Source organism: Mercenaria mercenaria, chromosome 10, assembly GCF_021730395.1.
Source record: "Mercenaria mercenaria strain notata chromosome 10, MADL_Memer_1, whole genome shotgun sequence".
In the NCBI taxonomy this organism is placed as follows: domain Eukaryota; kingdom Metazoa; phylum Mollusca; class Bivalvia; order Venerida; family Veneridae; genus Mercenaria; species Mercenaria mercenaria.
The window spans coordinates 7,801,724-7,816,077 of record NC_069370.1 but is presented as its reverse complement, the minus strand read 5'-3'; the positions used below and the strand labels follow the sequence as shown (position 1 = coordinate 7,816,077).

The following is a 14,354-nucleotide window of genomic DNA, read 5'->3' as shown; positions in this document are numbered from 1 at the left end:
TCTAGCGAGTGGCGGTGTCCAGCCCATATCGCCTGCTACTGCACCGGTCGGCGTATATCGCCCTACACCGAGGAAAAACCTCATAGCCCTATGCTGAATAGCATCAACACAGGAATATGACCTTTCCCCCCAAATAGAGGCACCGTAAGCAATAACAGGCCATACAAGACTATCATATAACTTAGAAAATACATCAAAAGGCATACCGCCTAATTTATTACATCTAGCAATAAGCAAGCCTAGAGCTCTACCAGCAGACTGTGCAACAAATTTTGCAGTTATTCCATAGTCCAAATGTTCAGTTAGAGTAAGGCCTAAATAGACATATTTATCAACAACAGCTAGTGTATGTGGGCCACAGCAAAAAGCAATATTACTTCGAGGTTCACTCTTTGTCCTGAAATGGATAACTTGGCTTTTTGTTGCATTGACAGACATATTATTTGTCTCGGACCAGACACTAAGGACATCAAGCAACAACTGCAAATCTGTCTCACTCTCCGCTACTAGAACAATGTCGTCGGCATACAAAAGTATACATAGCTTTTCGTCTTCACCAATGTCTATACCAACATTCAGCAGTTTAACATTATTTACTAGGTCATTTATGAACAGATTAAACAAAATTGGGGATAAACTACATCCCTGACGTAAACCTGTCTTCACATTAAACCAATCACTATTGACCCCATTTAGTCTAATACAAGACTTAACTGAGCTATACAAAGATCTCAAAGCATTTAACATTTTTCCTTTCACTCCATAGTTATACAATTTTTCCCATAACTGATTTCTATCAATCAAGTCGTATGCTTTTCGAAAATCTATGAAAGCGCAGAAGGTTGACAATTTTTTCTTAATACGACTATCAACTAAGTTGGTTAATGACGAAAGGTGATCAACAGTGCTCCTATTTTTCCGAAACCCGTTCTGTTCATCAGCCAGGATATTGTTATCCTCAACCCATTTTGACAACCTATTGTTTAACACTGCACAGTACAATTTATACATACAAGGTGCTAAGCATATCCCCCTATAATTCATAGGGTCTCTTGGGTCTGCAGTATTAGACTTAGGTATTGGGTTGATGATACCCCTACCCCAGTCTGATGGAACATATCCAGTACTAAAACAAGAATTGAATAATATATGTAAGGCAGATGTAGCATTATCATTTTTCAAAACTTCCATAGGTATATTGTCAAACCCACAGGCCTTGTTTCTCTTTGCATCAAGTACAGCTTTTCTTACTTCAAAAATAGTAAACGCATCCTCAAATAGAGTTTCATCTGTTAACGGTGTGTCATTTCTACAAAAATCAGGTGTAAAATACTCTGTATTATACAAGTTACTAAAACTATTTTTCCATTTATCAAGAACAACATTTACATCTGTTGAGATAACATTATCATCTGTAATAACTTCAAAAGGAATAGATGTTTTTGAAGAAATACTTATTTTACCTATTCTCTTCCAAAATTCAGAACCATTACTATTAGCTTCATTTAAAATATCATTTTGTACCTTAAACCAATAAAACCTCTTAGCCTTTTGTACCAATTTATCAAACTCTTTCCTTTTTTTTACATAACATGCCTTTAAAATTGTTTTATCATGAGCATTTTTACATGTAAATGTGTTGATTCTGATTTATTCTCTTTAGGTTCATTTGTTTAATTTTGACTGATACAGCTCTTTTATGTAAACAGATATCGTCTGCAACTGAATGGCTGTCAAAAGGAAAGAGTTGACACCTGAACAAACAAGATTTGGTAAATGATGGAGGGCTCCTTTTGACTGGACTAGTAAATGAAAATTTGCCTTATCCAATATCATCTAGAACTGTTAGACGTCGATTAAAGTTTCATGGGTATACAAGGAGGAAAGTACGGAAGACAAAAACTATCAATACGAAAGACACTAACCATCAATACTACTATCAGGAAAAGTCGTGTTTCATGGTGTAAATAGAAATTACACTGGACTCTAAATAGAAACCGGAACAAGGTGATCTTTAGTAATGATACATAGGTAAAACTTTACAGTCAAAGAGAGTAAGTTTGGAGAAAGGCAGAAGAAATCTGGCGTCTACAGTGTCTGGGTCAACGTGGACATGGATGTGTGTCTGCTATGTTTTGGGGATGTCTAACTTATAATGGTGTTGAAACGTTGGATGTTATTGAGGGAAATATAGACTCTTAGAAATGCATAGAGTGTCTAGACAGCAATTTGTGGCCAGTCATTTCCAAATATTTCTCACAAGGAGACTATATATTTCAGGAGAATAGTGCTCCAGTACACACATCAAGGAGGACCTCTCAGTGGAAAAATATCCCGGCCTTCACAGAGTCCTGATATAAATATTATAGAAAATGTTTTGCAAACCATCAAAATCAAACTCGAAAGGAAGAAACACGATCAAATATAAACAAAATCTCATTGATGAAGTTAAGAAAATTTGGTATGATCTTCCAGTGCACTATATAAAAAGCCTTTATGACTAGATTCCTAAAAGAAGTGATAGTTAGCAGAGGTCATGTCACCAAATATTAACAAACTTTTCTTTATTGATCGATGAGGCCGCGATCATATTGAATAGGACAAGTATTTGCACGATGGGGAAAATATTTCATGATGGACCTGTCAATTCTTTACTTATGGGTGAAACAGGTCTCATAAGCGTAAATACGACTAGCTTCTACTGATTATAAAACATACCGTACGATTTGTTGTGAATCAACTGTTGTTGTACTTTTAGTAATTCAACCGCCACCCTTGTTTAAGAGCAACATTTAAAAAACACGTTTTTTTTTCATCCTCAAGTAATAAGTAAGTAGACTCGCCCAGTTTAATCAATCTAGACGCATAATCTACATAGAGCGCTTACTTCACCCGATTTACATTCGGAACATTTTCACGCGTTTCGGGCTTTATCGTATGTTTAACATGGGATTTTTGAACCGTCCAAAGATGTTGGAAATGTTTGTCTCATTGTTTATTTTTTTTTAATAAAAATGTTACTGCTTTCATTGTCTACCACTTTTTTTCCACCCTTGCCTGAAAAAACAGTAATGAGTTTGTACACTGTTCAGACAATTGTGCTCTGTTGAAATTTAACCAAACACAAGTTTACCTGCATAAACAGAAAGCATGATATGTCACCATGCGCGGATCCAGATGGGGGGTGGGGACCGGGGGTTCGGATCCCCTCTGGAAAATCTTTAAAAAAGGAAAGAAGACAAGAAGGAAAGAAAATGTTTTTCGAAAAAGGCAACATTAGGACTGCATATGTATATGTAAAGTATATGCGGCTGCTGCAACATACGACCCCGACATAATTCATATTATTTATCTAAAAGAAACTAAGAATTTTACCTTCAAGAAAGCTTGATTTTATCATTTTCGCAAATTTAACAAGTTAGTCCATAAAACTGTCCCAGAATGCAAACAATGAAGTGCCAAATTGCAAAATTTCCAGGGCGGGTTGGGGGGGGGGGGGCAGGGGATCGGCCCCCTCTGAGAAAATTGGCTGTGTCCGTGCATGGTCACTATACCTGTCCAGTACTGGACATTATGGTAAACGCTTCATTCCTGCACAAATGACAATTTCGCAACTTCTGTCCGGTTTGTACAAATTTCTGGCCGCGATAAACCATTTGACTTGTCTAGGTAATTGTTTTGTGAGAAAGTCTTAACAGTTTAATTCGTGTTTGACAAAACAAGCACCTGCTTGGCGGCCTTTTTGATGACTCACTTTCTTGCCAACCACTGTAGATATTATGAAATTTTAAACATTGCAAAAACTTCTTTAATATCAAATATATTTGTGATCAGTTACCACACAAGCTATTCTGAATCCCAAACAGAGAAGTATTTGATGCATAAGCTCTTATCCAATTTCCTAAAATACATTTGTATAACTTTATTTGTCTAAAATGTCTGTTTTCGTACAAACGGGTTTGAAATGTCGAAAGAAACCACTATTTTCTAGGAAAATAAATGTTTTTCCTGATAAAGAATATGAAATAAAACTCGTAGCAAGTCATCTTTTTTTTTATTTTAATATATCTTAGATCATATCAACTCATATCTTTCATCACTTTATTTAACTATTGTGAAGGATTTTATTATCTGAGTTAAAATAAATTAACCTTTATTGTGCTAACCCAGACTCTGAAAGTCGTCTTTCTGAATTGTATTAATATTTCATAAAATAATCGGCAGAAAATGGACAGAGAAATTACCGTAGCAGTGTAAGCGTGTCACTGATGTTCCATCTGATAAACTCATTTCGTACCAAATATTATCGAAACACTCTGTAGCATCAGGTGGCGAGCCATCACATTGGAAAACTTTATATGCCAAATACCCAGTGTAATTAAGTCCGGAGTAATAATACATCCAAGTGCTGAAACCTACAAATCTATCCAGAAGAAAGAATAACATTTAACGAGAAAATAACCAAATTATATGAAATCAAGATTTTATTGTTAATAGGAAAAATATCATATTCCGGACTGTCCGAGAAAGTATGATCATTGTAACTGATTATAAAACCTTTGATCATTGAAACAACAGTTTTAATTTAAATAACTAATTACATGTATTACTTTTTTGAAAACAATACATTAATTCGTAAAATTCGTTTTATATGTATTTTCGATGTATCTCTAAATTGTACTCAAGTTCTTATAATGTGCAAGTGTTCGGGTGCAACCAGATCGGGGCTAGAGGGTCACTAGAGTAGTTTGCATTTCCACTCCACTACCGTCAATGAACACGGTCAGTCAGTTTTGTTTATGTCGTTTTTGGCGACCTGTGTTTTTCATCATTATTTAGTTTAATTATGTACCTAGATATCTGGAAGCATCTTAATTTGTATTACAACAGTAAGAAATAGATAAAGTGAAGAACTTACTCCAGAAATATACTTTTTACTTCAAAACTAACATGTTTTCGTCCACTGTACAACAGTAGTCAAACAATCACATTCTTAAACAATCTTAGTTGATGCTTCGGGGCATGAGGACAATTGCACTATTCATTACCTCTCAGGAACAAACTAAATTACTAATACATGTATTTTGTTTGGTTCAGTTCTGTGTACTCAATGGGTTTTCTTACAATTATTTCATATAAGAAAAATAAAACCCGGGAACTTAGTAAAATAAAATGCATCTCAATCAATAATTAACATTAGGCTCTTACACATTAGCATGAAGATAATATCTTTTGCCGAGGACTTGAAAACGTAACTATTAGTCTCACTTACCCATAGCCAAGTGTTTGGCACAATACTTTTGCGGTTGCATCATTAAAAGTTAAATGGCCTCCGCTAACTAAGCTCCAGTTCCCACTGGTATACACTTCAACAAGTCCTTCATCATATAATTCAGATGTTTTAAAAAGGCGAAATGTAAATGCAGCTGAAACAGAAAAAATGCCTTTATTCATACAAAATGTATGGAAAAGGTTAAGTACATATAAGAATATAATTGAAACAAACTATTTACCAGTAACAGGAAATAACATGGACGGCTATGTAAGAAAACTGGAGAAGACTATTATAATGATTGGGAAAGGGAAATGCAGTATTTCTCCCAATAAATCAAAAGATGTGACTTATTTCCGTATAAATGCACAAAACATAATATTCAATTCCTGTATTTACAAATTTATGGTAGCTTGCAAAAAAAGTGATTTGCCATTTACGAGTATCAGAATATAAGAATAAATGTTGGGATAACGATCTTTTCAACATCTAAATAGAGCAGCCGAAAAAAAACCCACACACAATCAATTGTAGTTTACCGTCCGGAGAAAATACAATTCCTGTTTGTTTTTTTTTTGTTGTTGTTTTTTTTTAAATATCGTTAAATCCAGTGAAAAATAATACAGTCGTTTCAAATCCGTTTTGATCTTCACCATCAAAAAATTGGTTTAAACTATGATTTGATGTTCTCAAATCGAGTTTTTTTTTGTGTGGTCGTGATAAGTTGTACTGCTGTTACTTTACGGTGTGTTTACATTTACATACAAAGGTCATATTGGAAATGTGTTTTGTATATACTATGTATTCTTAATATATCATCTTCTTAGCATAAATTTATGATCATTATTACTGCATTATGACCTAGATTACAGATATACAAAAGTATAATTAGCTAAACTGTGCGACATTATGGAACGCTTAGACTGCCTTGATATTATACTTTTTATTTTATTAAGCAGTCATTCAAAATTGTGTTGTGCTTTTGCTATTTTGTTAGTACAATTAATACTTTGTCATGTGCAATTTTCAATTTATATTTGAAACAAATTATAATTTTTATGCAGATAAACTAGTTTGATATGTATATTTTCTCGTTTGTCCGATACATTTCTTAGTCTGTGTTGTGCATTTTGTTTAATTTGTTCTGTTCAATCAATAGTCTGTTATGTGCATATGTTCGGTAGAAATGATAATTTATTATGCGGTTTCACGTAGACTAGTTTATCCAGTACATTTCTTAGTTTGTGCTGTCCAATTGATACATTTTCCAATGTATTTGATACAAATCATAATTTGTGTTTTAGATGAAGCAGTTTGTTATGTACATTTATTAGTTTGTCCGGTACGTTTGTTATTTTGTGTTTTGCACTTAGCAGTTTGTTCTGTACAATTAATAGTTCGTCATGTATATTTTCCAATATATTGAACTATTAATGGTACAGAACAATCAACAAAATGCACAACACAAACCAAATAACATACTGGATTAACTAATTAATGTACATAATAAACTGTTTTATCTACATAACAAATTATAATTTGTACTGAATATACTAGAACATGTACATAACGAATTATCAATTGCATACCACACACTAAATTATGTACCGGACAAAGTTAGTCTAGTGGATGTACACAACAACATGCTTTATCTACATATCAAATTATGATTTATTGCAAAAGGTACATGACGAACTAATAATTATCATGCTAAGACATTTAAGGTGTTCTATACGACACAAATGGAAACAGCAATACACCTGAACATTGCCGTGGTCCAGTTTGGATATAACCTTCTTTACAGGCACATTTATTGTCTAAACAGAATGCATTGTCGACACCTGCACAAATATCGTCGGAAGAGCAGTACTGTGATAGCGTGGCTGAAAGAGGAATCATCTATTTTAGTCAAATACAAAGTTTCATTTATTATACTGTTTTATCACATGTTTGACGTCACGGGAGTGTAATAAAGCCATTAAATAAAAAATGATAATACACTAGTGTAATAAAGCTTTGACGTCGACGTCATTTATAATATAGGCGACGTCGGTCAAATTGTCTTGTTTATATTAAAAAAGAAAGTCGAATTTTTGATGTTTCGACAAAAAAGGCTAGCATGTGATAAAAAGAATATTACATTTGTTACTTTCCACATTGAATTTATTAAACTCGTTGAATAAAATTGATAAAATGCTCGACAGAGCCTCGCATTTTATTATTTTATTCAACTCGTTTAATAAATTCAATATGAAAAGACACTCATGTAATATCCTCTATATGATGCATGTCTAAAAGGTTAATTGTATTGCTTGCTTTGTATTTACATTTGTCCGAAATACATGTGATGATATCTTGAAAAATTTAGAAAATAATCCAACTATATGTTCTTTTTTGACATTTCGCCATTTTACGTAGGAAGTGCACCTTTCCGTTAAAACCCGGAGAATGCCGAAAGTACTTACGAATATTACGTAATCGAACGGAAATTTACGATTATTATTATGAGTGAGTGCAGTACCTTAATTATATTATCAGGAACATAGGAAGTTGTGAACATAGTTACCCCCATACAGTGGGCTGAACAAAGGCCAATTATGTTTATTAGACACACCATTAGGCAATATTGTCTTACTTATGCAGCCTATGACCAGGTTTACATAACATCTAGGTTGATACATCGTGACATCTTCAAATGTGCACTGATTGAAATGTGTTTCTTCCCCGGTACAAGACACGTAATGTAAATCTAACCAGCTTAATTCCACTCCATCATAGTCGGCACCTTTAAAACTATTCTGCAAATCGTAATTCCTGCAATTAAATCAAGAAACCTTAATGTAATGATGATGAAAGGATATTCTTCGATGTATTACTACAGTAGCGCCCCATCTTTAAAATATATACTTCCTTTTTAAACCAATATTTCAGTGATTACAATTTTCAATGAGATAAACATGATTATAAAAGTTATCTTTGTAACAAAGATTAGATCAACAAGTTTTCGTCTTTACTATAAATTCATTACAAACGAGCATTTTTTTACCAAAGTTAATTGTTTTTAAGCAAAACTTTCTATTAAAAAGGGTCGGGTATTGAAATAAATAAATAAATAAATAAACATGTAGCATACGCATGACAATTTCTACTCTAATATCACTTAACCTTATCTCCTGAATCCTTGCACCCTTATTGAAATCAGACGTCTTAATATCCTCAGTTTTACTGTTAATATTATTGCAGAGAAATCAAATATTCAATATTTCTAGGTTAGCTCAAGTACATAAGGACTAGATATAAGATATACATAGAAGGGTAAGCTTACTGAAATCCAAGTGTCCGGCAAATAGCTAAGAACACAGTTGGGACTGGTATGGTGCCGCTTGATTGATCATAACTGCACACACGTCCCCATCTGCCATCCATTTTCACTTGAACCATTCCTTCTGTAGCCTTTTTGCCACCAGACAGACGAACTTCGGTAAAAACATGGTCTAAGAAATAGAAACACGTGAGTAAGCAGTTGTTTATCAAAATATACACGGACATGCTTATTACTTTGGAAATCAAAGAGTATATACAAGAACATGCAGGACACGAATTACGTTTTTTGTTACTTATGTGAATGCACTTACACATTGTGTATGCAAGCGCCATACACGCATTACCATACATCTAAATGCAGCTTTTCAGAAAATTTATATTTTATTTAATATTTTCATTCCTATAGAACCTTAAATTTGAACGTTATGATTCAAATACTAAATATTGTTAGCAAGAATTGAGGCCTACGAGCTACATTAAATTTCTATTTAGTTATAAGAAAGAGACTATGAAAATTGAAATCGTACGTATCAAGACCCGGAAATAAGGAAGCGGTTTCTTAATGCTGAATATTGTTCTTCATTGCCTCTGTCGGATAACGTTTTGTACCGTTTTATCAATATTGCTCTTCGCGGCAAAAAGCCTAAAATTTACATGTTGTACTCTCTACATGAATATATATTAAAATATTGTAAACAACATGCCTGACATGTGATTGGTTGAAAAAGTATCATTATAAGTTTTGTGATGGATTTGTTCTCAAAATGTTTTGTCGTTGATTATTCTCTTACTGTAAAGTTTATATTGCTAGATTATATATGCCGGAACAGGATTTACCGAAACAGTGAACCCCTGGTGCATCAAACGCTCCATGCGGTGAACCGACTTCCTGCTGGCATTCTAATATAGAAGTCTCATGTCCAGCACACTTTAGCCGTGAGAGTCTTCGCCTGCCAGTGTATTGGAACCTTTCCACTCGAAAACCAATATATCTACAAATTAGATATTGGTATATTTCTACAACCTTTTAGTCAAAAGAAATCTTGATATTTACTTTGATAACACCACACACAATGTTTATTCATTAATGCAGTTTTGCCTTTAAATCAATTCTCTCTAAAGTTAAGTATTTCTATACAATTCCACGTGCTCTCGCAAAGGCTTTATCCACAATACGGAAAACAATTTGAACGAGAAATACGTGTTATACTGTATTCTTCAGCCATATTGGTAGGTAGTACCATAGTACTAGAGATCAATCAATGACAAAAAAATCCTTCCCTGCATTAAACTATACACCTGTATGACACCAGTTAATAGACAGAATGAAGTAACTTTATGGCTAAAAACTTAGTGATAAGTCAAATCATTGTAATATCAAATTTCATGGTATTAAAATGTTAAAGTTTTTTCTATGTAGTTTTCATATATGATATATGATATGGTAGAAATAACATTAATCTAAATTTCAGCTCAAATAGTAGATCTGAATTTATTTTATAAGACATAAAACATTTTCTCATGTGACACAATTATCATGTATGACAATTTGTTCTATTGCGTTAAGTTCTTCCCTCAATAATCATATTCATCTTTCATTTGTACACATTTAAGCTAAAGGAAAATGAGAAACTGTTATTGTCCATCAAATTAAAAAGCTTATGCTTTTATGGACATTTCGTTACACGATCTGACAGAACTTACAATTTATAATATCAACATAACAGAAAAACAAGAGAACCATCATTGTCCTGAATCGCTCACCTGTCCCTATTTTTTGACATAACAACCTAGTTTTTGAGCTGATGTAACCCAGTTTTGAACTTGACCCAGATATTATCAAGATAAAAATTCTGACCAATTTTCATGAAAATCCATTGAAAAATATGGCCTCTAGAGAGGTCACAAGGTTTTTCTATTATTTGACCTAATGACCTAGTTTTTAAAGGCACTTGACCCAGTTTTAAACCTGACCTAGTTATCATCAAGGTAAACATTCTCACCAATTTTCATGAAGATTTCATAAAAAATATGGCCTCTAGAGAGGTCACAAGGTTTTTCAATTTTTAGACCTACTGACCTAGTTTTTAACCGCATGTGTCCCAGTTTCAAACTTGACCTAGATATCATCAAGGTGAACATTCTGACCAACTTTCATGAAGATCTCATGAAAAGTATGGCCTATAAAGAGGTCACAAGGTTTTTTTATTTTTAGACCTACTGATCTAGTTTTTAACGCACATGACCCATTTTCAAACTTGATCTAGATGTCATCAAGGTGAACATTCTGACCAATTCCATGAAGATCCCTTGACAAATATGGCCTCTAGAGAGGTCACAAGATTTTTCTATTTTTAGACCTACTGACCTAGTTTTTGACCACACGTGACCCAGTTTCAAACTTGATCTAGATATTATCAAGATAAATATTCAGACTAACTTTCATACAGATCAGATCCCATGGAAAATATGGCCTCTAAAGAGGCCACAAGGTTTTTCTATTATTTGACCTACTGACCTAGTTTTTAACTGCACCTAACCCAGTTTCAAACTTGGTCTAGATATAATTAAGATAAACACTCTGACCAATTTTTATGAAGATCTATTGAAAAATATGGCCTCTAGAGAGGTCACAAGGTTTTTCTATTTTTACACCTACCGACCTAGTTTTGAACCGCATTTAACCCAGTTTCAAATCTGACCTAGATATCATCAAGATAAACATTCTGACAAACTTTCATAAAGATCCCATGAAAAATGTGACCTCTAGAGTGGTCACAAGCAAAAGTTTACAGACGCATGGACGGACGGACGACGGACGCCGCGCGATCACAAAAGCTCACCTTGTCACTTTGTGACTGGTGAGCTAAAAAATGGAAATCCACAGGTCACCCAACACGACATAAATGAAAATTTTGCTGGCTCGGTTTGATTGAGCATGTTCATGGACGGTAGTGGAAAGACAAGCTACCTTTCACGCCCTCTTGCCTCGGGTAGAGCAGAACTCAACACACACATATAACAGCTACCGAAATTATAATTCTGACACACCAACAGATGTATTCATACGGTAATGCTCATGAAACCTTTAATGATACACAGAGTGCAACTCCATGAAAACTGGCGTATGGTCCCCAGTTTATACTTGATTTCTGTTCGTGGATTTAAATTATCCAAAAGTGAACATTAATTTCGTTTGCTTCTGCGCTTTGTTTCTGATTTATATATTATAATTTTCCGTTGTTTGACCAGACATATACATATGTATTACAGTATATATTTAAATCAAAATTGGAATTTCTCCTTACCCGTATCCAAGAATTTTACACACAATCTTTGCTGTTACGTTATCCACTCCATGTCGTCCAATCGATCCCCATTCACCATCTATAAACACTTCTATACGACCTTCGTATGGCTTCAACTCAAGTCCCGTTTCATTGCCGAGTCTTATGTCTGTAGCTTGAGCATTTACTGGTATAGATGATGATGAATTAATACATTTATAAGTCAGATCGGTAATTATTCTTAGGTTAAAGTAAGAGCATGCCTTCATCATATTTTTGAGATGCACAAATAATTAAAAAAATTGATTGAAGTAGAAAGAGGGACTTCGCTTGGGAGACCCAAAGGGACAAGTGACTGAAATATTAGTTGATGCTACACGTTTTATGTTTATCTCTTATTTTAAATGCAAGACTAAATTTCACAGACATGTAAACAAAAAAATTTTGTTTTATTTTTGTTTCGTAGAATGAAACATATATAGGAGGAACAGACTAAACGATTATCGCATATTAGTTGTGAAATTGTAATTTGTCTTCCGGATAAAAATACAGCTTTTGTCAGTTTTTATTTTTGCTTGCGCTTTATTTTTAATCATGGCATAAAGGTCACGTAAACGTGCAAAATTCTCTGTTTATGCATCCCCCGGAAACGCATTTTTTTATGAAAGTTGCTCTGGATTTTCATTTCTTTAAAAGTATTTTTTAGCTTTATTTTATAAACTAAGTAAATTGTAATTGTATTTTTAACACATCGAGGTACATTGTGTTTGTAATATTCGCTACTGTATTTTATAAAGATTTTTCAATTTTAAAGCGAGAATTGAACATGATCGAGGTGTAAAATAACACCGCAAACTTACGCAAAACAAGGTAATTGAATCCAAAATATTTAAAGACTTGTAACTTTTCAGCTCTGTTGACCGTTAAAATCTTCTAACTGGTTACTGCTATTAAACGTAAAGTGATCTTTCACTAAATCTGCTTCATTATTTTCGTTGAAAGAACATACCAACGCTAAATTTATATAAAGTCCTTTTTATGATAAATCGTCGAAGTGTGAAACTTCCTGTTCACTTTTATGAACAAATACATGTGAAATAAGTAAATTTAAGCTTAGTCATCTACACATTTCATTTATAACCTAATGCTTAGTCATGGCACTGTATCGATACAATCTCAGGGATCTAAAACTGAACGCAATAAGAATAAACCTACCAAATTAGAAAATAATATTCAAATACAAGTTACGACCAGTATCGCCATGTAGTCTACCGCAACATGGGGTTTTAGTAAGACATATTAATGGTAGGGTGATATTTAGAAGGTTATTAGTTCAGAATGTATTTAGTTTACGCATAAATTTATCTGATTTCTAAAAAAGCATTTTATCTAATTTCTTACCAGAGAAAACAGATTCAGTGATAATGCCGAAAGCGATACACATAAAAAACATCTTCTTCCGACGAATACTGCAACTTATCGTTTTTTATGACAACTGATAGAGTCTGGAATGAGAATAATGGATACAGTCATCATGATCATGATCCGCACAAATTGTTTAAGATAAAAATAAATTCCAATGTTAATTACAAAACGGATAATCTAATGTGCACTGGTATGTATCACAGACCACTAAATTATTTTATGACCGGCACAAATTGTTTTATTTACCAATACATTTCAATGTTAGTTACAAAAAAAAATCAGCTTTTCCGACGTGCATACCACTAGGTTATTTTATGATCTGCACAGATTGTTTTATTTTCAAATACATTTCAATGTTAATTATAACATTTACTGCTATTATGGTGTACACTGGTATACATCGCGGACCATTAAGTTATTTAATGATCTGCACAAATTGTTCAATTGAACAATACATTTCAATGTTAGTAACAAAAATTTCGATTTAACGACGTGCAGTAGTATATATCACAGATTTATACCTTATCTACTAAGTTCTGTCCCGACTCTGACAAAACATTAAACTGATTATATTTAATCGTGATAATTTGCCAGCTAATGACTGCACTATAAAATACATGCGATGTAAGGAAAAATCTTTATAATAATTTTGGGGAAAAATGTGAAAAATAAAATAAAATCACGTACCGTTTTACTTCCCTCTTGGCCAATCCTACATTCGGCAATACTTGTAATTCAAAATGCTGTAATAATATATAATGATCAAGTCATGTAATGTATATCCATATTTTCTGACTTCTTTCTTTACTGTAAATTCTTACATGGGAAGATCACAAATATATTCAACAATTTAAAGATTGTTATTCGCATTAAAAGTATCAAATTTCAAAACGCTGAATTATATCTCCCAGGTTTTTCAACTCTAATTATACTTAAAGTTTGTGTTAAAAAGACGACCTCCAATTTCATACAAAATTTCAAATAGTTTTCTGTTTGATTTGTTATACATCATTTTATAAAAATATTAATGTAAAGCGCCTTTGAAC

At 33.3% G+C, this 14,354-nt stretch overlaps 1 protein-coding gene across 1 annotated transcript; it reads right to left on the bottom strand.

Moving 5' to 3' along the window:
- Nucleotides 1-3,494: 3,494 nt before the first annotated feature.
- On the bottom strand, nt 3,495-14,140 carry LOC123561006 (neurotrypsin-like). Its single transcript, XM_053552224.1, has 9 exons — nt 13,996-14,140; nt 13,285-13,388; nt 11,905-12,070; nt 9,434-9,588; nt 8,598-8,766; nt 7,908-8,086; nt 7,033-7,155; nt 5,273-5,426; nt 3,495-4,423 (listed from the first exon to the last, which is right to left on the bottom strand). Exons 2-9 carry the CDS (start codon nt 13,334-13,336, stop codon nt 4,207-4,209), a joined length of 1,215 nt encoding a protein of 404 aa, XP_053408199.1. The 5' UTR covers nt 13,337-13,388; nt 13,996-14,140; the 3' UTR covers nt 3,495-4,206.
- Between the last annotated feature and the right edge of the window lie 214 nt (nt 14,141-14,354).